The sequence below is a fragment of the Liolophura sinensis genome, chromosome 11 (assembly GCF_032854445.1).
Source record: "Liolophura sinensis isolate JHLJ2023 chromosome 11, CUHK_Ljap_v2, whole genome shotgun sequence".
Classification (NCBI taxonomy): Eukaryota; Metazoa; Mollusca; class Polyplacophora; order Chitonida; family Chitonidae; genus Liolophura; species Liolophura sinensis.
In genome coordinates this window covers 2,998,289-3,020,728 of record NC_088305.1, presented here as the reverse complement: position 1 = coordinate 3,020,728, position 22,440 = coordinate 2,998,289, and the positions used below count along the sequence as shown (strand labels likewise).

Here is a 22,440-nt window from a genome sequence, read left to right as displayed (position 1 = left end):
ATGTATGTATGCAGTCTTGGGGTTTCACATCATACTCAACAACGTAGAAGGTCTATATGTATGTATGTATGTATGTATGTATGTATGTATGTATGTATGCAGTCTTGGGGTTTCACATCGTACTCAACAACTTAGAAAGTCTATATGTATGTATGCAGTCTTGGGGTTTCAGGTCATACTCAACAACTTAGAAGGTCTATATGTATGTATGCAGTCTTGGGGTTTCACATCGTACTCAACAACTTAGAAGGTCTATATGTATGTATGCAGTCTTGGGGTTTCACATCATGCTCAACAACTTAGGTCTTTATGCATGTATGTAGGCTTGGGGTTTCACATCATACTCAACAATTTAGAAGGTCCTCAGACAATTTATATGTTCTTCTCTTTAACACAGGAACAAGGTTCTCTAATGACAGAAGACTGATTCATTCGTTCACAATTTAACACTGTAGTCAAAAATCTAGTTTTAAATTGACAACATTCAGGCTTATTCGACTTATTCGATTTGACTTAGTCGCAGTCAAATCAGTGAGAGCTGGATATAAAAGATTTCATATAAAAACATTTACCTAGAACTAAAGATGTACCTTGCCGAATCAGTTTATATACAATATTTCTCAGAAATCAGGTTCCCTTACTATGACCAAAGAGAGCAGACATGATTTATATAAAAAATAGGAAAATAAACAGGAAAATTGATTAACACCAGTTATGAAATTAATCCCAAAAGAATATGGTGAAGGACTTCAAATTTTGCCCTATAAAGTACATTTTAAGAGACAAATAAATATCAGAAAACATAACCTTTGGTTCTGACATTTTTCCAGAAGGACATCATCTTATATGTTACTTCCAGCAAGAAAACCACAAGCACCAGTTCAACAGAAATCTCAAAATCAGGCAAAATGAACAACTTCAGTCATGGACGAAATTTTAGGTCATTTATCGTATTTAGGAACATAGTCAATGTTTTACTCTTTCCACCTGAAGCTGCCTTACCTTGCCACAGAGCAGACAAACAATAAGACACTCTCTGAAGTGGGTGACTTGGTGTAAGTTTTGAAGATAGAGTACGTGGTGTTTGTCAGGTCTTCCATCATGCTACCCATCGACTTTGTCAGCCTGGATGAACCCTGTCAGGTGTAACACAAAGAACATAGTATTTTTTTCCCCATATTTCACAAACTTCTCAATATTGTTTTAACAATATTGAGTTATGGCCCTGAGGACCAAGACAGATTTATCACCAAGTGGACTTTGGATTTTGTCTAAAAAGGGGAGATAACTTTGTGATATTGACTAAGCTATCTGGGTTTTGTTTATAAAGCGGAGATAACTTCGTGATATAGGCTAAGCCATCTGGGTTTTCTTTACAAAGGGGAGATAACTTGGTGATATGGACTAAGCCACTTGGAGCTTGTCTATGTAGGGAAGACAGCGCAAAGTCTCTTTTGGTCCAGGACCATACACTTAGTATTACTTCTGATATAATGGCGGTCAACTAAATTTGTACATGTAAGGAGTTGGGGACTCCAGAAGCCATTTCACAAAAGTTTGAAAAGAAATTTACAGTAACTTTTTTGCTCCAGGCCCTACCATTATTCTCTGATATTCGTAAGTCGACATCTTTGACTGGCAACAGGTTCAGAAATTAGTTTTCAGATTTTGAGAAAAACCCAACAATTGCATGCATGTAGTATTATCCTGCATCAGACAAAAATACTCCGCTTTCATTGGACAACAATGGTCATGTGGGGTACAAATATATTCGCGAACTCTTGGGGAATTTTTGGGGACAAGTCAGTAATAAACACAGCAATACAAGAGTTAAATGCTGTCGACTGCTCACTGTCACCAAGGTATGTCATACATGTAGTGGGAGAGTCCACAAATACCTTGTCCAAGGTATGTCATGCATGTAGTGAGAGAGTCCACAAATACCTTGTCCAAGGTATGTCATGCATGTTGTGGGAGAGTCCACAAATACCTTGTCCAAGGTATGTCATGCATGTAGTCGGAGAGTCCACAAATACCTTGTCCAAGGTATGTCATGCATGCAGTGGGAGAGTCCACAAATACCTTGTCCCAGGTATGTCATGCATGTAGTGGGCGAGTCCACAAATACCTTGTCCAAGGTATGTCATGCACGTAGTGGGAGAGTCCACAAATACCTTGTCCCAGGTATGTCATGCATATAGTGGGAGAGTCCACAAATACCTTGTCCCAGGTATGTCATGCATGTAGTGGGAGATTCCACAAATACCTTGTCCCAAGTATGTCATGCATGTAGTGGGAGAGTCCACAAATACCTTGTCCCAGGTATGTCATGCATGTAGCGGGAGAGTCCACAAATACCTTGTCCCAGGTATGTCATGCACGTAGTGGGAGAGTCCACAAATACCTTGTCCAAGGTATGTCATGCATGTAGTGGGAGAGTCCACAAATACCTTGTCCAAGGTATGTCATGCATGTAGTGGGAGAGTCCACAAATACCTTGTCCCAGGTATGTAATGCACGTAGTGGGAGAGTCCACAAATACCTTGTCCCAGGTATGTCATACATGTAGTGGGAGAATCCACAAATAGTACTTAATATTCACTGGAATTTATTTTCGCAGATTTTTCCAAAAATATGCTCGCAGGAATTAATTTTCCCATATTTAAGAGAATACTGAACATCAGATCTAAAAATCTTAAAATTTTCCAAGATATAACATGGCTGAAATTTCAAGCACGTCAAGCAGGTATCATGATGGGTGGCTTTAATCCTCCTTTGTTTCCTGCTGTCTCACTAATCCTCATCATATGGATCAGAGATTAAAACATTGGGGATGGATTATCACTACGTGAGAAGATTACCTTCGCACCTACCGTGAGCAGTACTCAAACAGGTGTCTCTTCTTTTCGAATCATTGATCAGCACTTTTAAACACCTGGCAAAGTGAACTGTCACTTTTTGAGCAGTTCAACATAAAACATATGAATTCACCATTATCCGCACCAGTCACTCCTTCTTTATCAAGCAACACAGAAAGTTTTCCATTGTTTTCAGTTTTAATCGTCCTCTGTAGCAGATCAGAAACCGCAAACAATGCCGTAGCTGTCAAGCAGCCATAGCGTTGCATGTATCAGAGCGACATTCATTTGAAACCACCACAGGCTGGTATTTACTTTTGTTTCACTTTACGGGCACAGCGAACATTGATCAAACTAAAGACAAAAAAAACTCTCACATTGTTTTATACCCGCCACACCTTAGCACCAGCGTTTGTATATATTTAAACCATAATTTTCCTTCCCTGCTGGCCCGTTTCACTTCATTATTACTACTACCTGCAGTATATGATTTAATATTGGATATTATTTTGGCTGCAATTATTTTTCATGGTAAGTTATTGACCATGAAATCCGCGAAAATTTGTTCCACACGAAAATTAAGTACTTCACAGTACCTTGTCCAAGGTATGTCATATGTAGCTGGAGAAACCACAAATACCTTGTCCATGGCAGGGATTGAACCCACACTGTCACTGAAGGAGAAGCGTCTTAACTTCTCAACAACAACTTGTTCCCAGTTGACAATGAAGAGAATAATTTCTAAGCTGAATTGGCATTCCAGGGCCAGCTGTTGTAAACTAAAAGTTGAACCTGACTTATACTCTAATAACTCACTCATTTTCTAATATCAACCAAATTACACTTTGGTGAGGACTTATGTCTGTACTATTGTTACCAACACCAACCCACACCCACCCCACCCCCCACCCCCTAAGTCCTAATTCACTTTTGAACAACTAGCCCTGGGAGTCTTCAGAGTTCACGCAGGACAAGGTATGGGCTTCTGTTGTTTTTTTCTTCAAACTGACGTGGCTTACACACAATTTTACAGTACCCCAATTCCTCAACCTTTTCTGCATATGAAAGAGCAGCTTTCAGAGCCATTTATGCACACTTATAATTTGATTTTGGAAACAGAAATATACTGGTTGGATTTGCCAAGTTCAGGGCTTCACAAAAAGTAGAATTTTATCAGTCTTCACAGAATAATGCCTTCACGATATTCTTGAATAAACACCTTGCAAACAAGGTTGAAAAATTACAGCAGTTGTTGTACATCTTGTACTACAAGGCCTTTCAGCTCAGTGGTGCCCTTTCATATCTATTATCACAAAATCACACCTTTTAGCCCTGTTTGTTCTGTCTGAACCCCACCTTGTCTCACCTAAACCCGTCAAACATTCACATACAGGTGTGTGCACACTACCTCAAGGTCAAACCATGTGTAGCTGTCAAGAATTTGCTACACTCAATCATCCCGGAAAGGCGATACTTACAGGTGTGATGGGTCGTTTTGCCATCAAGTGTCCCAGGTCAAGGACCATTTGATGAGGGTCATGTGACACAGGTCTGACCAATGAGCTGAGTTCTTGTGGCACAATTGAGATGACAGAATTTGCTAGTTGTCGACACAGAGGACAGCCGTACTCTCCCTTGGCCACATTTAGGTTCTGTGAAAAGTGTTGAGACTACAACAACAACAATAGTTCATTTGAAATTCTGTCCGATCTACAAAACAACCGTTATTTTGATGAAAAAACAAATGAGACACTCTGGTAAAATTAAGTATACACTTCATTATATGAAAAAGGCTTTTGCATCTGACTAAAATTTCCACAATGCAGAAGCAATTTTCACAATGCAGAAACTGATTTTTAAATATTTATTTATTAGGTTAGTATTTTGATTGGTACTGGAGCATTTCACATATACGACGGCAACCAGTATAATGGTGTGAGGAAGCTGGGTTAAGTCCAGGGGAAACCCACTATCATCTGCAGGTTGCTGCAGACCTTCCCAAGTATGGCTGGAGAGGAAGGCAGCAGGAGCTGGACTTGAATTCGCAGCAACCGCATTGGTGAGCCCTGGGTCATGGTGCCGTTCTGGCAGGCTAACCGCCTTGGCCATGGAGGACCCTTTGATTTTTAAGACGGGCCCTACGATTATTAGGTAATTTAAAATGAAAACTACTGGGATATTATTACTATCACAAAGAAAATGACATCAGTACAACTGCTCCATCTTGGAAAGGTTGCAATTATTTACAAACATGAGGTGATTCATACCCTCCATAGAGTTGTGGCTTACAGCTCTGATAAGTAAATGTCCACATTGAAACACTTCTCTTAAATTAGCCAATGGCAATTGAGAACCAAAGATGATGTATGGACAAACAAATTCTCATCTGAACAGCCAGTCGTGTTGATCATTTATTACCTGCCAAACAGACCCGTTTGATTCCCTGGTAGGAGCCAGAGAATGCACTAACACCTTGTTTGTCTTAAACAGCCATTAAAACACAAGCCATGATCTGCCAGCACTTACCTTAAGAGACTCCACATAAGAACTGTGACAGTCTAGATGTAGGTAATGTCCACAGCTTTGAACGTGTACCCCTCCCTCCCAGCCGATGTTCACGGACATCTGACAGTGAGCCTAGAAAAGAGAACAATCAGTGATGACAATTTCCAACATCACTGAAAACTGAATACTTTTTCCCTTTGCATGAGTCTTAATTTCCAACTTTCTCAGTTCTTTGGCTTAAATGTCGATCAGGTAATTGCTTTGGCAATCACTGACCAGCAATGTCCATTCTGGTTGTATACAAATGAAGAACAGATTCTTGGGGCTTTCCAGGGAACAGTTAAGTCAGGTACATTCGGGAACATGTTTTGCATATCCTATTGAGTTTACAACTTTTATTCCGTTAACACAATGCATTTTTGTCGTAAGTAAAAACTACCACTCTGAGCGTGCAACATATACTTGTGGTTTATCTCCACAGCATCCATTATGGTTGACGTTTTGTATGCAAATGCCCGTTTTGACACCTAGGTACAGATATGCACACCATACTGGTGCAAGACATAGGGTCTTCCATGAACAATGGAAGCGAGGAGCTGTTATAAAAAGCTTTTTCCATCATTTTGATGTGAACAATGTAGATGACGAAGGTAATGTGGCTGCATCTTAGATGAAAAGACAACAACAGGCCAAATGTCAATACATGGATTGATAAGTTTTCCAATGGGAGTTTTAGAAGAAAAACTCTATGTCAGTGTGTGTACATTTTTTACCTGTTTTCATTGAAGAGTTCCAGTTCTTTTCCAGAACTAGGTCGCTGATAAAAGTGAAAGTTACGACCACTGAAAAATTTAAGGCATGCTTTGAGAAACTGACGTAGTAAAAAAAACGTTTTTTTTTTAAAACAGCCCCCTGATTTGTTTTCACTCCACTTCCTAAATAACAGCATATATTATCTGTTGTCATTTCTTTTAAAACATGTACCTCTTCAAAGTGCTCCAGCATCTTGTCGAGCCTGTTGTTAAACACCTCAGAGCAATGCGTGTGGCGAGGGGCTGTTCTCCTTCCCTCCCCTACAGGCAGCGTCTTGGGCTGTGGTAACTGCAGGCGGTGACCCAAAACTGTTCAATACAAAGAGAGATAACTCTCAAGGGCAAGGCTACAATGCTTAAGGGAAACATGAAAAACACTCGTGTTTTGTCTTCTTAATAAATGGAATTTAGGCTGTGGCATAACATATAAAAGTACAACTCAGCTTTCCTATTGAAGGCCCCAGCGATCAATGGTGACAGTTGTTCCTAGTCATTTCTGAATATTCCCAACCACTAATGGAAAATTTGCATAAAATAGAGGAGTTATTAAAAAAATATGAAAACAAGCTTTTTTTTGGCATGTATTTTCTTTATATCCCATAACTTTCACTTCATGTCACAGAGCTTGTATGTATAGGGCCTAGTGACAAGATCTGTGTTTTCATATAGATGGGTAACCCCTTTAGAACCTCAACATACCCATACAAGGTCTGTTGTATTTTCTCTCTCATGTCAGTGTTTCCCTCAAACTTCAGAGTTGTTTGGTAAAGTTGTTCAAACAGTTTGTGCAACATCATGGAATGCTGAATGGTAATATGACCAAGCTCAGCTCACCAGCAAGCCTTTTTTTCTGCCCGATGCATTGGGTAACCCAGTATTTACAGAAGACTGTTTTTTGAAACAAGGTGACGAATACCACATTGGTATGACGGTAAACCCATAACTTATAAAAAATGTTAAAGACTGCCTTCTGTGACCTCAATCAAAGGTCCCCCTAAAGAATGGTACGAAATATTTGCTTTGCTCGCAAACAGGTTGTATTTTGTCTCAGAGGTGTTAGAAAAGATCTGACCAATAAAAACATACTACTTGTGGCCTGAAGTAAGACGACTAATCCCATTGGACGCTCATTTGTGGAAGGCGAGCTCTGGTTACAGATTACACAGTCATACGTCTTCTCCTCGTACTTGGGCTCCTGGGAACTACTGTCTGCTGCATCTTCGCTCAAGTCTGCTAAAATACAACACAATACCTAGCTTTTGCATGTACATGTTCACCGCTAAGCTTAAGAGAAAAGCTAACATTAGAGCAGTTTGTTGCATAACCACGATATCGCAGTTCAAAGTAAGCAAAACCATGCACGTTGAGAAAACCTGCGTGAACTATCTAAGTGCTCTAACAGCACATCTCTATCATGGTGCCTTACTACAGCTGAAGGAAGAATCTCAGATTAAAAGTTGATGTACAAAATTGTTGTGTCCATTTAGGTCTTTCACCGATCTTCCAAAATAACTAGGGTTGAATTATTTGCTGCCTTTTAACACAGAGAAAAGTATACATGTTCCAGATAGACTGAATCAAAAGTCAATGACTAATACTTTGGCAAACATTTTTTTCCGGCTTTTAATATTATTCATTCTGGAGACAAATTCCTGACAAGATACTTTTTATTACACATGAACAATTTCTTTGTTTGAAGGTCATCTTTCTAAATGAGACTTGCATGTCCAATTTTAAATTTAAGGTATACAGCTATGATATCTGAGGTATAGCTGGACTAAAGTATAGCTGAGGTGTATAGCTGATTCGTAACTCATTTGCTACACCTTGTTTTCACCTTTATTTTGAAAGAAAACAAGCCAACAATATTAGACATTGGCTGTATAGATTATATATCAAGTGCAATTCTTTGTTTTCTGTATCTGTAAATCTCAGCTGGTTTACAAGCACTACAGAGACATATATCTACAACAGGCTTCCAAGCTGCTGGATCAAAATTTAGATCTATTCCTATATATGCCTGCCATTTAGGTTTTTTCTTGTGCCTTAACCCATTTCACAAAGCATACAAGGATTGAAGATTGGTTCATTCGTCTATTTGATGGTAGGTGCCTTCTTCTAGTCAAGTAACATAAACCTCAAGTAGAATTAAGATTCCCTTTGTGGAGTCACGGTAACAAAAAACAAAATATCTCACCCTCAGTGTCCATGTTTTGTTCCATAAACGCTTTCTGTTTGGATGCAAACTGCTCCATTAACTTCTGCTGGCGCTGCCGGGCTTTCCGCCTCCTAAACATGAACATCAGACTTGCAACATATCAACTATACATTAGCCATATAGTTCTAATCTCTTAAAATTTCTTAATATTTTAAGGATCAAGAAATATTTTTTTTCTTTTTCTTTTTTTTTGTGTGAGAACATGGGTGTGGGAGGGAAATCACTTTAAACTAGTTTTCCTAAGACCTCTGTAATCAGTGAAGTAGCCTCAGTCAGTAAGTTCACAGTAGATTCCATTTCTGACCATTGATGGAAAATAACTTAGATGTGCTGTATAGGTATGTAAAACCTCAGCTCAGTACATGCAGTACTTCTTAAGATATAGCCTCCAACATTTTACTACCTTGCTCTACATGTTATTCAACGTTTATGCTGATACTTGCGGTATGACATCAGCTATGCCTCTACTGGCGAGCTATAGACAACTGTTGATACAATTAGATTTTCAGACTATAGCCTTGCCTGAAGTGGCCCTTGCAGTAACCGTACTCACTTTTCTTCAGGGTCTGTTGGACTCTTCCCAGTTGCAGGTTTACTGGCCTCTGCCTTAGGACACATCTTTGTATACACTTCCTCCAAGTGTTTATTACATTCCGTGCTTAGTCCTCCTATCTTATCCAACACACACTCTATAAAATATGCGGCGTCACCGACCCGACTGTGCCCCTCTGAGGGGGCACCCCTGTCCGTCGCACTTCCCGCTGTGTCACCAACGTTGCGTTTCTTCTGTTGCTTCCCAGGGACATACAAGCACTTCTTCTCCGAGAACTTGGCATGAAGTTTCATCAGAAGAGAGACGATGCTCTCATTTATAGTCACAGGGGTGAGGTTGCTCTCCAGCGAGTCTGTTGACACTCCTTTACTCTCATATTTTATAGGCTCTGGCTGTTTTAGTGTGGCCAAATGCAGACTGCCACTACCAGGGGGCGCCACTATCAGGGGCGCCATTGCTGGGGATATTGAAGGCATGACACCTGTGTATGCAGAGGTCAGAGGGCCAGCACTACCTGCAAAATTTATAAGACAACAGTTTTCGAAATAAGTAAGAAACCAGAATCTACATGCCCGCAATACTCACCTTCAGACCCCCACCTCCCCACTCGCCTCCTACCAACATTTCCAAAAATAAAAGACAGAAAACTAAGAAAACCTTACAAGAATGACAGGATGTCAAGTGGTATAGTTTGCCTTCCTATAACAGTGCTCCATGGACTGCGTGTGGTGTGCATTCATTGCACTATTGATACAGCCAAGAGAGTACAGTGTGTTGTTCAAACCAAACAGGGGATTGGACAATATAAAATAAATAAAAACGGCATTTACCAAAAGCTGTCGAATATATGTAGCATGCCATGTGTTTTAGGTCAGCATTTTTCTCGCCAGTTCAACCAAACTGTTGTATGCTGTTGTGTTGATATTAAACATATCAGCAGTGAAAGAGGATACCGAACACGATTAAGTGAACGCCCTAAAAACCACTCACTAAAAAATTATCTGGGCAATAAGTTAGCATCAATCACAATTAGTAGTTTGTCAGAAGTTAAACTGTTGCCCCTTCCCCTCCCCCACCTCCCTTCTCAAAAAAATTAGGTCAGCATTTTAAGTGCCATGGCAAATTTTCCAAATTAGGGCAACTGTTAATGCACATCACTGTTCATGTACATCTCTGCTAATGCACATGACAAACTTACTTGAGATCACACTGGGAGTCAAGTGAAACATTTCCTCAAGACTCGACGTTTCCATGTCAACGGTTGCCGAGGTGGAGCCCTCTGCGTCGGCTGTGGGTGTGGCTACCAAGACTTCCTTGACAACGTGTCTGACATTATAACTGATGGAGTTGGAGGGGAACCATTCTATATACTGGCAGTCATGGACCTGGTCTGGTACAGTGGTAGTCTAAGAGCATGGAGAAAGAAAGGCAGATTTTCTTTTCAGAAATAAGATTAGCACACATGTTTTATAATGATGGAGTAAGTGGGAAGATCTGCCAGGAACCTGCGGATAGTTGTGGGTTTTCCATGGGCCCTGCCCGGTTTCCTCCCACCATAATGCTGACCGCTGTCATAAAAGTGAAATATTCTTGAGTATGGCATAAAACACCAATCATATAAAAAAAAAAATACACAGATGGAAGCCTTTTTAATTCTTTACAAAATGTTCACTTTCAAGCAGATGACAGGTACATGTATATGAGTTTGTTTATTCATTTATCTGAATATTGTATTAAATTTACTTATTTATTTGATTGTTGCAGCCAGCATTATGAAGGAACGAAACTGAGCATGGAGCATGGAGCATAGAGGAAATCCAGGTTGCTGGCAAACTTTCCCACACAAGGCCAAAGAGGAAGCCAGCAAAACCTGGACTTGACCTTGCAGTGATCGCATTAGTGCGAGGCTTTGGAATCACTGTGCTTTGCTAGCACACTAACCTATCTGCCATGGAGGTCTCACCATTGTACTGAAGGGTAGCAGCTAGGAGAGGGAAGACAGTAGGCCCACTCACCCGTTTTGTGGCATCTACAGGAGGAAGTGTGACTGCTAACTCCAGCAGGTAAATACAGAAATACAGGATACTCTCTGTACAGGTTGGCTCTTTCAGGGCCTGCAAATAAAAGAGGAGTGATTTCTACATGGTTTCAAAAACAAGAAACTGATAAGAGATCAAAGCTTGTAATTACCACATCAAAAATTGTTTCCTGTAGAAAACTTTTTCTTTTTCCTCCTGAAATCTCTATCTTAATGGCAATTATGGCTATACCCAGGTCATACATGTATATATGTATACTCTACAATAAATTTGGCACCCGAAAGGTGGCCTGTACGAGAAACAAGAATCAATACTTAAACAGCTACCTTGACAAGGATTCTAACACACAAAAAGAGACTGTCTTGAATATGTAATTTAGGATAATTAACATGTGCACATCACAAACGACGTAACATCCCCCTCATGTTAAGTGCATGTACATATATGCAAAACTTAGGCTCAATTCATGACCCAGGAGCCTCCAACAATGCGGTCGCTGTGAGTTCAAGTCCAGCTCATGCTGGCTTCCTCCAGGGCCATAAGTAGGAAGGTCTCCCAGCAACCTGCGGATGGTTGTGGGTTTCTCGTGGACTCTGCCTGGTTTCCTCCCACCAAAATGCATAATATTCTTGAGTAAGGCAGAAAACACTAATCAAATAAATAAATAAATTCATGTAGTGCTTAAGATGCCACTCTTAAAATTTACATCTCCCTACCCGGCTGAACATGGGAAGGTCTGCCAACAACCTGTGGATTTTTTGTGGGTTTCCTCCCAACATAATGCCAGCAGCCGTCATATAAGTGAAATATTCTTGAGTGTGGCACAAAACATTAAATCAAATAAATAAAACAAATAAAATTTACCTTTCACACTGTTTTATCTATGACAGTTATTGATGCCAATGTCTGAGGTATGACATAAACTCTTGTGCTTTGTACAGACAAGCCAAAATAGACAGAAACTGTTATGGCCTTATACACTGGGGTGGCCCGTTTTATGGCCAGAGGAAACTGGATTGTACACAGTACATTACTGATATCCCGCAAGTCACTAGTGAACTCTACCAAGTATGACGCAAAAGTAGCACACCATTTCAGTGGTGGTCTTAAAAACCTAAGACTGTCCAAACTACCCTCAGACCCCTTAACGTCACCATACGGTCTAAAAAGGCCAGCTTAAAATCCAAAGGTTCAAATGCAGTTTAACTTGGTTGAACAAAAAATCTGAAAAAAATAAATCAAACTATTTTGCGACATATATTTGACATATATTTGACATATGTTTCACAGTAGTGTTTCCTTGCCTTCAACTATTTTGAGCCACCAGCCAATGTACCTAGACACATCAGTGTGGCAGTGACAATCTGCCATTTATCTCCAAGGCTCCTAATAGTTTGTCTCATACTGTACCTTGAGTAAGACGGTGAATATGAAACCGTGTAGAGTTTTACAGTGAAGGAATCTTCGCAGGCCCGCATACTGGCTCAGGATAGGGCCAGGCATTCGGAAAGGCGGCCAGGGTGAACTCTTGCCTTTGTACAGGTCATGCTGACGTAAACTGAAAACCATAATCAGTCACATCGTATTAATACACGGTTACTCAGTGATAGGATATGGATATACATGGTGTGAGTAATCTTCACACTGGGCTTGGCTGGTGTCTCATCTCATATGTACAAAGGTTACTGACGGCATATCATTCCATATCCTGTCGTTGAGTAACCATGTAATAAATCTATTCAACAAAACACCCATCAATTCAGAAGACGGATGCGTTGGTGAATCGCTTCAGGCATGTGACAATTGTTTTCACCAGCCAACAAAGGGAGATAACCTAGCCAAAAGACATATATGATATCGGCTGCAGGATACGGGAATATAAACATCCCTGAGGGACCAATTCTGTCCAATGAAAAGCAGAACATTTTGTCTGATGCGAGATAAATGTGGGTACATGAGCTAACATACAATACCACAGATTTCATTTACAAAAATAGTGTACTACACCAAATTTAATTATTTAATTGGTGTTTTATGCTGTACAAGAATATTTTACCTTTTTTTAAAACAGCAGTGAATTACAACTAAAGTTTGTTATGTAAAAATACACTTTCAACAGTACACAACGGCATTAAAATGATACTTTTGATGCTGACTTATGTTTTTATCTGACATAAAATGAATCAAACTTCACAGAAACTTCACTTTGTTTGAGTGGTAAGCTGTGCTCAAGAATATTTCACTTATGTGATGGTGGCCAGCATCATAGTGGGAGGAAACCGGGCAGAGCATGGGGGCAACCTATGAGCGGAGAGGAAGTCAGCATGAGCAAGACTTGAATGCACAGCAGCCTCATTGTTGGGAGGCTCCTGAGTCATTGCGCCGTGCTGGCAATTGATCACTTTCACTCACGGAGTCCCTCCAAAATACGGTACAGAATGTATTCATAGACAGACAAAAAGGCTGCACACTTTCTTCCCAGACCTTCAATATTAAGTTATTAAATATTAAACAAAAAAAAAAAATTCTGTGTCGTGCGCCATTTAAACATGGAAGGCTATATACAGCATTGAAAATTAAAACTTTAAATACTTAATTCACCTCATTACTTAATAAATACTAATCATTTCAAAAAACATAGTCATTTATTATGGATAATGTTAATTACATATCGTGCTAGCGAAGCGTAATGACCCAGGAGCCTCTCGCCAATGCTGGGTTCCTCTTTGTCCGTACGTGGGAAGGTCTGACAGCAACCTGCGGATGGTCGTGGGTTTCCCCCAGGCTTTGCCCAGTTTCCACCCACCATAATGCTGGCCGTCGTCGTATAAGTGAAATATTCTTGAGTACGGTGTAAAACACCAATCAAATAAATAAATAAATAAATAAATTACGTACAGGGTAGTGTCTGAGTAACACTCCAATCCCTAAAATTAACGAAGCAGAGTCCCTAAAGGAGGCGTTAAAACCCGCCCTGTTAACAACTGTGTGTTTACATGGCTAAAAAACATTTCTGCCGTTAGGTCTGCATGCTAAACGACACAGATTTGTTACTGCGTGGCACCTGTGCCAATCAAGCCATTCCTTAAGAGTAATGTAACAATAGTTTGACATCATAAGTGGGTTTTAATGTGAATACCTGACCATGTTAAAATGCCCACCTCTGTCACAAGCAACAACATCATGGCACAGCTAATGTTGAATAATGCCCAGTTGCTGTGAGTTCAAGTCCAGCTCATGTTGGCTTCCTTTCCGGCTGTATGTGGGAAGCAACCTGTGGATTGTTTCCCCTGGGCTCTGCCTGGTTTCCTCCCACCATAATGCTGGCCGCCGTCGTATAAGTGAAATATTCTTGAGTACGGTGTAAAAAAAAACCAATCAAATAAATAAATAAATTGAATAATGTCTACACGGATATTCAATAATAAAGTAGATGGAAACAAGTCACTCACTAGTCAGTGTATCTGTCCATGGCAGACTGGAAGTCTTTCCTGTGGACAGATCGCAGAAACACATGGAGTGGGTCGAAGTCAGATTTCCAGAGATAATCTGCAAATCATAATCAAAATCATGTTCCCTATGTTAAAATCTGATTAGGTATGTGTACTAATTTACATTATCACATTTAAGATAGCCTAATTCTTTACCTTCTCAACCACCACTACGACCAATATTTTGAAACATTCTGAGAGACCTATGGGGTGTAGAAAAATAATCTGCACTGTTTAATTAAGCTTAGTGTATCTCGCAGACACAAACATATTAGTTTTAGGTGTCACTTTCATGATAATTACATATATAAATTCCACTGAAAAAGCTACTTTCAGAGGTCCAAAAGGTTGAAGATTCACAGTACATTCAGTAATATCAGCAAGCAGGGCAGGACTACATTCACATTCATAAAATCAATATTTTGGGTCCATGATGAAGGCAAGAGGGCATGGCTTTTTTTTCTTTTCAACCAAAAACAATACACTGCATGTCCTATATACATCACAAACTGTTATGGTTTATTCTTCCATAATATTACAATGTTTAGTAACAATACTGTCCGGTTTTAATGTCTATCAACATTGTCACTACTGACGCTGGAGTCACGGAAAACTCGTTTTGTTTTTATTTAGCACTGGATGAGCCAGAACTTGTTCTGTGGCTGTGCTGACTGGCTACTGCTTTATTTCCCTTCATTTTGCTGAGCAGCACACAAGAAAATTACCTAGCTTGCCAAGTTTAGGGTCTTTCATTTATGAAGTTTAACAATATTGATTTGAAAATTTGAATGTGAACAGCCCATAGATAATTTACACAGGTGTTTGAGTACTAGTGTCCAACACAAAATATCCTTGATAAAGTATGCATGAAATGTATCATTTTCAGTTTTTCTAACATGGCCGGACTTTAGGATAAGTCGTTTTCAGTTTTTTGTAACATGGCCGAACTTTAGGATAAGTCGTTTTCAGTTTTTTGTAACATGGCCGAACTTTAGCATAAGTCGTTTTCAGTTTTTTGAAACATGGCCGAACTTTAGGATGAGTTCTTTTAATTTTTTTTTAAGATGACGACACTTCAGGGTGAGTCCTAACACGTTAAAGTACGAAAAAAAGTTAGCTTTTGTTTTTTTTTTTTTTTTTTTGGGGGGGGGGGGGTAAAAATGGGGCAAATTTCACTATGCGAATGCAGATTTAGTACTAACATATGGTACACCCAGCTCCTGTCACACTTCAATGAAAAAAGGAACTAAGCATACATCGATGAAGCCTTGACCAAGGTCACTGCATTCTCTTGCCTTAATCTGAACCATTTCACATGCTTCTGTACACGTTTACCTTGACATGTTAATGAGGGACATGTGTATTTTACCTTTAGGGACATACGTTCCCTGCTGCATACCACCTCCTGCCTCAAAGTTGGGAGCTTTGTACGTTGAAATCTGGAGATAAAAACTTAACCTTGAAAATATCGTTTATAATATTTGAAAGATACCCTGTATTTGTCAAAATTTGTACATCTTACAAACTTAAAGGTTTACACATCTCCCAGACTGTTTGATATAGATACATATATTCTACAGTTATACAGGGTAAACCGATGTGAAAAGACATGCGTACAGAAGTCCATCAGGCTTCAAATTTTCATTTACTTATTTATTTCATTATTGCTAAACACAACACTACTTTGCTTTCACTCTATTTTGAAGTGATAGCTTGGTCTGATTCACAGAGCAAGTTTAACATTACATGTACATAAACTAATATACACACTGTAGCTGCGAGGTACTACACTGCTTCAGTATTTATCTATGCTGGTACATACTGGCAATGCTATGTGCCCTTTATGAAATGGGCCCCCAGAGTAATGAAGGTACAGGTATTACATTGCATGTAAGTAATTACATGTATGCAATATACTGTGCCCTTTATGAAATGGGGCCCTAGAGTACTGAAGGTACAGGTATTAGATTGCTTGTAAGTAATTACATGTATGCAATATACTGTGCCCTTTATGAAATGGGGCCCTAGAGTACTGAAAGTACAGGTATTACATTGCACGTAAGCAAATACATGTATGCAATAAATGGGGCCAAAGAGTACTAAACTGGTGAAGTATTTATTTTTAATATGTAATGTTACATGTATGTGCCCTTCATGAAAATGGGCCTCAGAAAGTATTTAAAGTTCAATTCTGATTACAGTATATAATGTCCAGCATTTCAGGTCACTGTATTTTCAGAAGTACTCTTCTGGTCCATTTTAACAGAATTTAAAACAATTAATAATCATTATTTTCAGAACAGAAACCACATCCACAATGTTTCTTTTTCCCTGTTTACACATCAACAGGCTACAAGCTGCTTTAGGGGCCTCCGTGGCTCAGTCGGTTAGCGCGCTAGCGCAGCGTAATGACCCAGGAGCCTCTCACCAATGCGGTCACTGTGAGTTCAAGTCCAGCTCATGCTGGCTTCCTCTCCGGCCGTAAGTGGGAAGGTCTGCCAGCAACCTGCGGATGGTCGTGGGTTTCCCCTGGGCTCTGCCCGGTTTCCACCCACCATAATGCTGGCCGTCGTCGTATAAGTGAAATATTCTTGAGTACGGCGTAAAACACCAATCAAATAAAATAAATACAAGCTGCCTTACCTCTTTAAGCGTGGGTTCAAACAGTTCCTTGCCTAGCCCAGACATCCCAGACTTTTCTGGCATGAGGTCAGACAGCTGGCTGTGAGTTCTGTCCCCTACACAAAGTAAGGTGGCCATCTCCAGCCTCACCAGCTCCCTCTCATCCATCCCTATACACAGAGAACACAAAACACATAACACTCACATTTACTTATTTGATTGTTGTTTAGCACACTCCAGAATGTTTCACTCCATATACATGTACAATAGGGTCATTATTATGGGTGGATACTCATGTATAAAGTCTGTGAGGCAGTTTCACAATACTCTTTTATTGAAATCTTCTCAATGATTTCTTACAGGCCATCTACAAAATCTGGGGGTGAGTGGGTAGCATATACATGTAAGTGCAGGTCAATGACCCAGGAGCCTCTCACTCATGCCGTCGCTGCGAGTTCCAGTGCAGCACATGCTGACTTCCTCTCAGCCCGCATGTGGAAAGGAATTTTAAAATTACCTCCAACTGTATTTAAAAAAAAAAAAAATGTTTATCAAGTGCTCTCTGAATAAACTTGCAAAATTAAAATCTGTCATAAAGTTAGGTCTTCAACTAGCTTATGTTGCTTTAACTCTGAAATTTGCCATTAACAATTTTCTCGGAGGAACACCTCACCACAGCTTACTCCTACACACCTTTTAAGCGAGAGAGTAACCTCAAGGGAGGTAATTTGGTGTCGCCCTATTCACAATAAGATTTATACCTGTGCAGTAAACCACTGACCTTTTGAATGTTATACTGGTGAATCTTCCACATGGTGGCAGACAAGTGGTTCAACTGAGTAATGGAAATCTTGAAAATTCCCTGCCTGGTATAAACGGGACTGAAGCCACATCACATGCTGAGTCACATGATAAGTCCTATTAACTGAAAGGCAAGTGCCTTAACCGCTCGGTCATCATCAGCACCCTTCAAACCTACATGTACAGAATAAAATGGTATGTTTGACAGGAAGCTTAAACTCACCCAGGTTTGTCCTGACGGACTGCAGCATACACAGTGTACAAAGAGCTCCCTCTACCATGGACAACTGATGCTCCTCATTCAGCTTGTAGCGAGACTTCCCGCCACTGGGTGTCAGCGTCAACCAGTCCTGCAGGTGGAATCTACACCAACAACAACATCAAAATTAGCAGCAATTCATCATACTCCTTACAGCACCATGTGTAGCTCTCTAGTTCGCTTTACTTTACTGCCGCCACTAGCAAATTCTGTACAGAAATCTTGACAAACGCTGAGGTCACAGGGGTCACAGTAATGAGGCAGTAAATGATGTCAAAAAGCACTTTTTCAACCTTTGTTCCTAATAATAATTTACACACATGCATTTTCTTTGTCTGAAGTATGTACAACATGATTCTCACCAACATATGAATCAATTTTATTGATGAAGACACCAGTGGTGATCCATGCTAAGCCTAAGCAAGCCTACATTGTTCATGTTCATTGTACAGGCTAAAAAGGTCAAGCTGGCACGAAGTACATGTGTGGCACTGGGCTAGTTTGTTTTACCTGTCTAATACAGTCTGTACAAAGTAATCTGGATCAAGGCGTGAGGCACACACCTGCAAGGTAAAAATAACAACAATAATCAGGTGACAAGAAAGTTTATGTTCAAATGTAAAAATCAAGCTCCTGTAATGTCTTAACAACACTCTGTGGCGGACACAAAAAAAGTGATGTATAGTGTATGTGACCCCAAAATACACTCAAGATCATAAATTTATTGATTTTGCCTGATCCTTTGTTAGAAAGATGTTTTGAGATTTTGTTTGGGTGGTGAGGTGACATCTATCTGTATCAGAAAAAAGTTTCAGAATCAAATGTAATATTTCATGACCGTTATACGCCTCTACAAATGCAAAATTTGGGGGCAAATTTTAGTAGCAGATGAAAACAGGCCTCAAAATGTTAGCATAAACTGCTTGCGTCAAAAACAAATTTCATGTGGCACAGTTTTACATCAGTACTTGTACCGCAGTGCTATAAAATCTCAGTCAGAATGCAAAGGTTTCCACTTTTGTAAACATGCTGCCTACAGGCATATTTTCCTGCCATGGTATTAGAAGTTGGAAGTTTTCAACAATTTTGAAAATAATTCTTTTATATATATATCAAAAGTTGCATTTTGCATATAATGTCTAGAAAACGTACATTTACTGCCAATCTTACTGACTTTTGCGGGAAAAGAATTAAAGCTCGCAGACGTGCATTTTTTGTCATTATTGAAGGTCATGTGAAAGTTGGTCTGCACATATACCAACTACTGAAAACAACACTGAAAGTGATCATTTTGTCACAAAATGTATTTAAAAACTTGGTATATTCAGTGCTTTTTCACATGAAATAGTTATACTTGGGTGCAGTATGGTGTAAACATGTAGCCAGTATACAGGCAGTTTGCCGATCTGTTGCCGATCAGGCAGACTGCAGTTATCTTTCTGTCTTTCTGTTTTAACATACCAACACCCCTGTATCATGACTACTTGTATTACTGTGCAGACTAGTTATAGTTTATTTGTGGGCAATCGTGACTCCAAGTATTACTGAAGTAGTGTTGTGGGCAATCGTGACTCCAAGTATTGCTGAAGCAGTGTTGTGGGCAATCGTGACTCCAAGTATTGCTGAAGTAGTGTTGTGGGCAATCGTGACTCCAAGTATTGCTGAAGTAGTGCTGTGGGCAATCGTGACTCCAAGTATTGCTGAGGTAGTGTTGTGGGCAATCATGACTCCAAGTATTGCTGAGGTAGTGTTGTGGGCAATTGTGACTCCAAGTATTGCTGAAGTAGTGTTGTGGGCAATCGGGACTCCAAGTATTGCTGAAGTAGTGTTGTGGGCAATCGTGACTCCAAGTATTACTGAAGTAGTGTTGTGGGCAATCGTGACTCCAAGTGTTACTGAAGTAGTGTTGTGGGCAATCGTGACTCCAAGTATTGCTGAAGTAGTGTTGTGGGTAATCGTGACTCCAAGTATTGCTGAAGTAGTGTTGTGGGGAATCGTGACTCCAAGCATTGCTGAAGTTATCGTTGGAAAAGAGACTTGGTAGTCAGCACGCTGCCTCTGTGTTAGTTATGTGAATATTAATGAAGAGAAAACTCCACTTTGACAAATAAAAATTGTTACTCATTGGCCAAAGTATTTTATTCATTGTATTACACTGATTACGTCATGTCAGAAAAGCTGGCGTCTTTTGACGGAGCATAAAATCAATTGTCGTGGACAGAGTATGAAACAGAATTGCTCTAAATCAAACACTAAAACCAACCGTACAGGCCGTTTAGCATGCTAACCGACACTGCCCGACAGGGCTGGGTCTGAACATGCAACCTTACTGGTCAAGACTTTACAATCTATATGTACCATCACTTCAAGTATCAGGGTTCAGTTGTTCAAAACTGTTTTAAGACTTAAGGCCAGATTTAAGTTTAACCTGAGTCTTCAGTTTTGTAGTCCAGAAATAATTGTGTAACACTATATTAAATAGGAATATGAACTGATGCTTTTACACTCTGATGCTGGACAACTGCACTGGCTGCTGAATTTGGCTAAAAAAACCAGTATTAGCTCAAACACTTTCAAACAACTGGGCCAGAGAGGAATACTTTTTCTTCATTCAGTTTTCACACAATTCAGCAGTTTGCCTAAGAACAGATCATATATACATGACTCAGGACAGATATATAATGTACATAATTGATGCAAACCCTAAACTACATGCAGTTCTCCCACAGGTATACCGTGATTATATTGCTTACCTGTAGCAGGTAGATGTCAGCGTCAACCATGGAGTAGCAGAAATGACACTGTACATAGGTCATCGCTTGCCCTTTGATCTGTAGGCCATTCCTCACCCACATCCCGCTGTAGATCTCTGTCACCCCCACCTGACATAACAATACAAACATGTACAATGTACAAATCTCATACGGGTCGTTAAGGTTTTTGCTTTTCAATATCCCAGGTCACGCAAGACACCAGATCCCAGTTTATACTTATGAATGGCATGGACCAGCAATACAACCCTCAGCCTGTGAATTCACCTGTATCTGTAGAGGGTGGATCATGATGGTTTTAAACAAAGGGTACGATAATCACCTATTCCTGAATGGCACGGGCCAGCAATACAGTCATCAGGTTGTGAACTCACCTGTATCTGTAGAGGATGGATCATGATGGTTTTCAGCATTCTCTCAGACGGTAGAACACTCTCAGGGGGCACATCCTGGTACTGAATGGCATGGACCAGAAAAATGGCTAGATGTCGATGGAGTGGCAGATGGAAAGTCAACTGGTACGGCTTTGCCTGTAAGTGAGAGAGAACACTAAGCTGCACATACTTTATTTGGAAAGAAAAACTTACATATTTATGTATTTAGAACAATTATACTGCAACAATTTAAAATCTTCCAACTGATACTGTATGTTACCAGTATAGCACTTTTATTATCCTTCAGTGTTACTTAGGAGTTCTGACCTACTGACAACAACCACTGGACAAAAATTTACTGATTTATTCATCTCATATTTGTTTAAGAATATTTTTCACTGAATATGATGGCAGTCCGTTTTACAGGTGGAGGAAACCTGAGTGTCCATGATAAACCACCAACCTCTGGTAAGTTACTGACAAACTTCTGACATACAGATACATGAGCTTGAATGTACACCTTACTGGTGGCAGACAAATGGTCGTCAGCGAACCACTCATTATCATCAGGCCTCACACATGGGGGAAATCAGGGGAAATCTACAAACATCTCGTCCATGGTTTAATAATCTGATTGCTCAAGGGAACTTACGATTCTGCAGAAACACTGATGTTGCCAGCCTATAGAAACCAATCACATAAGGACAATAATGGCGAATAATGTCAAGTACATGTAACTGATTACACTAAGATGACGACACCAGTGTTTCCGCATAATTGCAAGTGCCCTAAATCGGTTTGATTGTTACAATTATTAAAACAGTTTTGGTGGTAGAAACTATTCCCAATGACATCAGCTCATACTACCATTTCTTCCAACTCCAGTGTATACGAAGCAAAGTGTGGAACCCCCTGTACTAATTGACCTAAAATTTTGCACATTTTGCCAGATACTGAGAGTTCCATTGATCTTAGAAAGGTGTTATAAGGTTTGTTTGGAAGGTACGACAATATCCTACAAGATAAAAGTAAATTCCAACAACAAAGTCAAAATTTATGACATTTATTTGCCTCAAAAATTACAATTTTTGAGGAGAAAATTTAAGTCATTTACCATGCATGTTCTAATAATGTCAT

At 39.8% G+C, this 22,440-nt stretch overlaps 1 protein-coding gene across 1 annotated transcript in view; it reads right to left on the bottom strand.

The window, feature by feature from the left end:
* Positions 1-22,440, bottom strand: part of LOC135477765 (E3 ubiquitin-protein ligase ubr3-like) — a 64,522-nt gene that overhangs the window by 25,517 nt on the left and 16,565 nt on the right. The window contains 17 exon segments of the mRNA XM_064757967.1: positions 1,003-1,136; positions 4,337-4,528; positions 5,385-5,495; positions 6,348-6,484; positions 7,262-7,408; positions 8,373-8,464; positions 8,947-9,460; positions 10,145-10,352; positions 10,962-11,060; positions 12,396-12,543; positions 14,438-14,534; positions 15,846-15,915; positions 17,120-17,268; positions 18,123-18,262; positions 18,669-18,721; positions 20,912-21,040; positions 21,304-21,459. Coding sequence (XP_064614037.1) covers positions 1,003-1,136; positions 4,337-4,528; positions 5,385-5,495; positions 6,348-6,484; positions 7,262-7,408; positions 8,373-8,464; positions 8,947-9,460; positions 10,145-10,352; positions 10,962-11,060; positions 12,396-12,543; positions 14,438-14,534; positions 15,846-15,915; positions 17,120-17,268; positions 18,123-18,262; positions 18,669-18,721; positions 20,912-21,040; positions 21,304-21,459 — 2,576 coding nt within the window.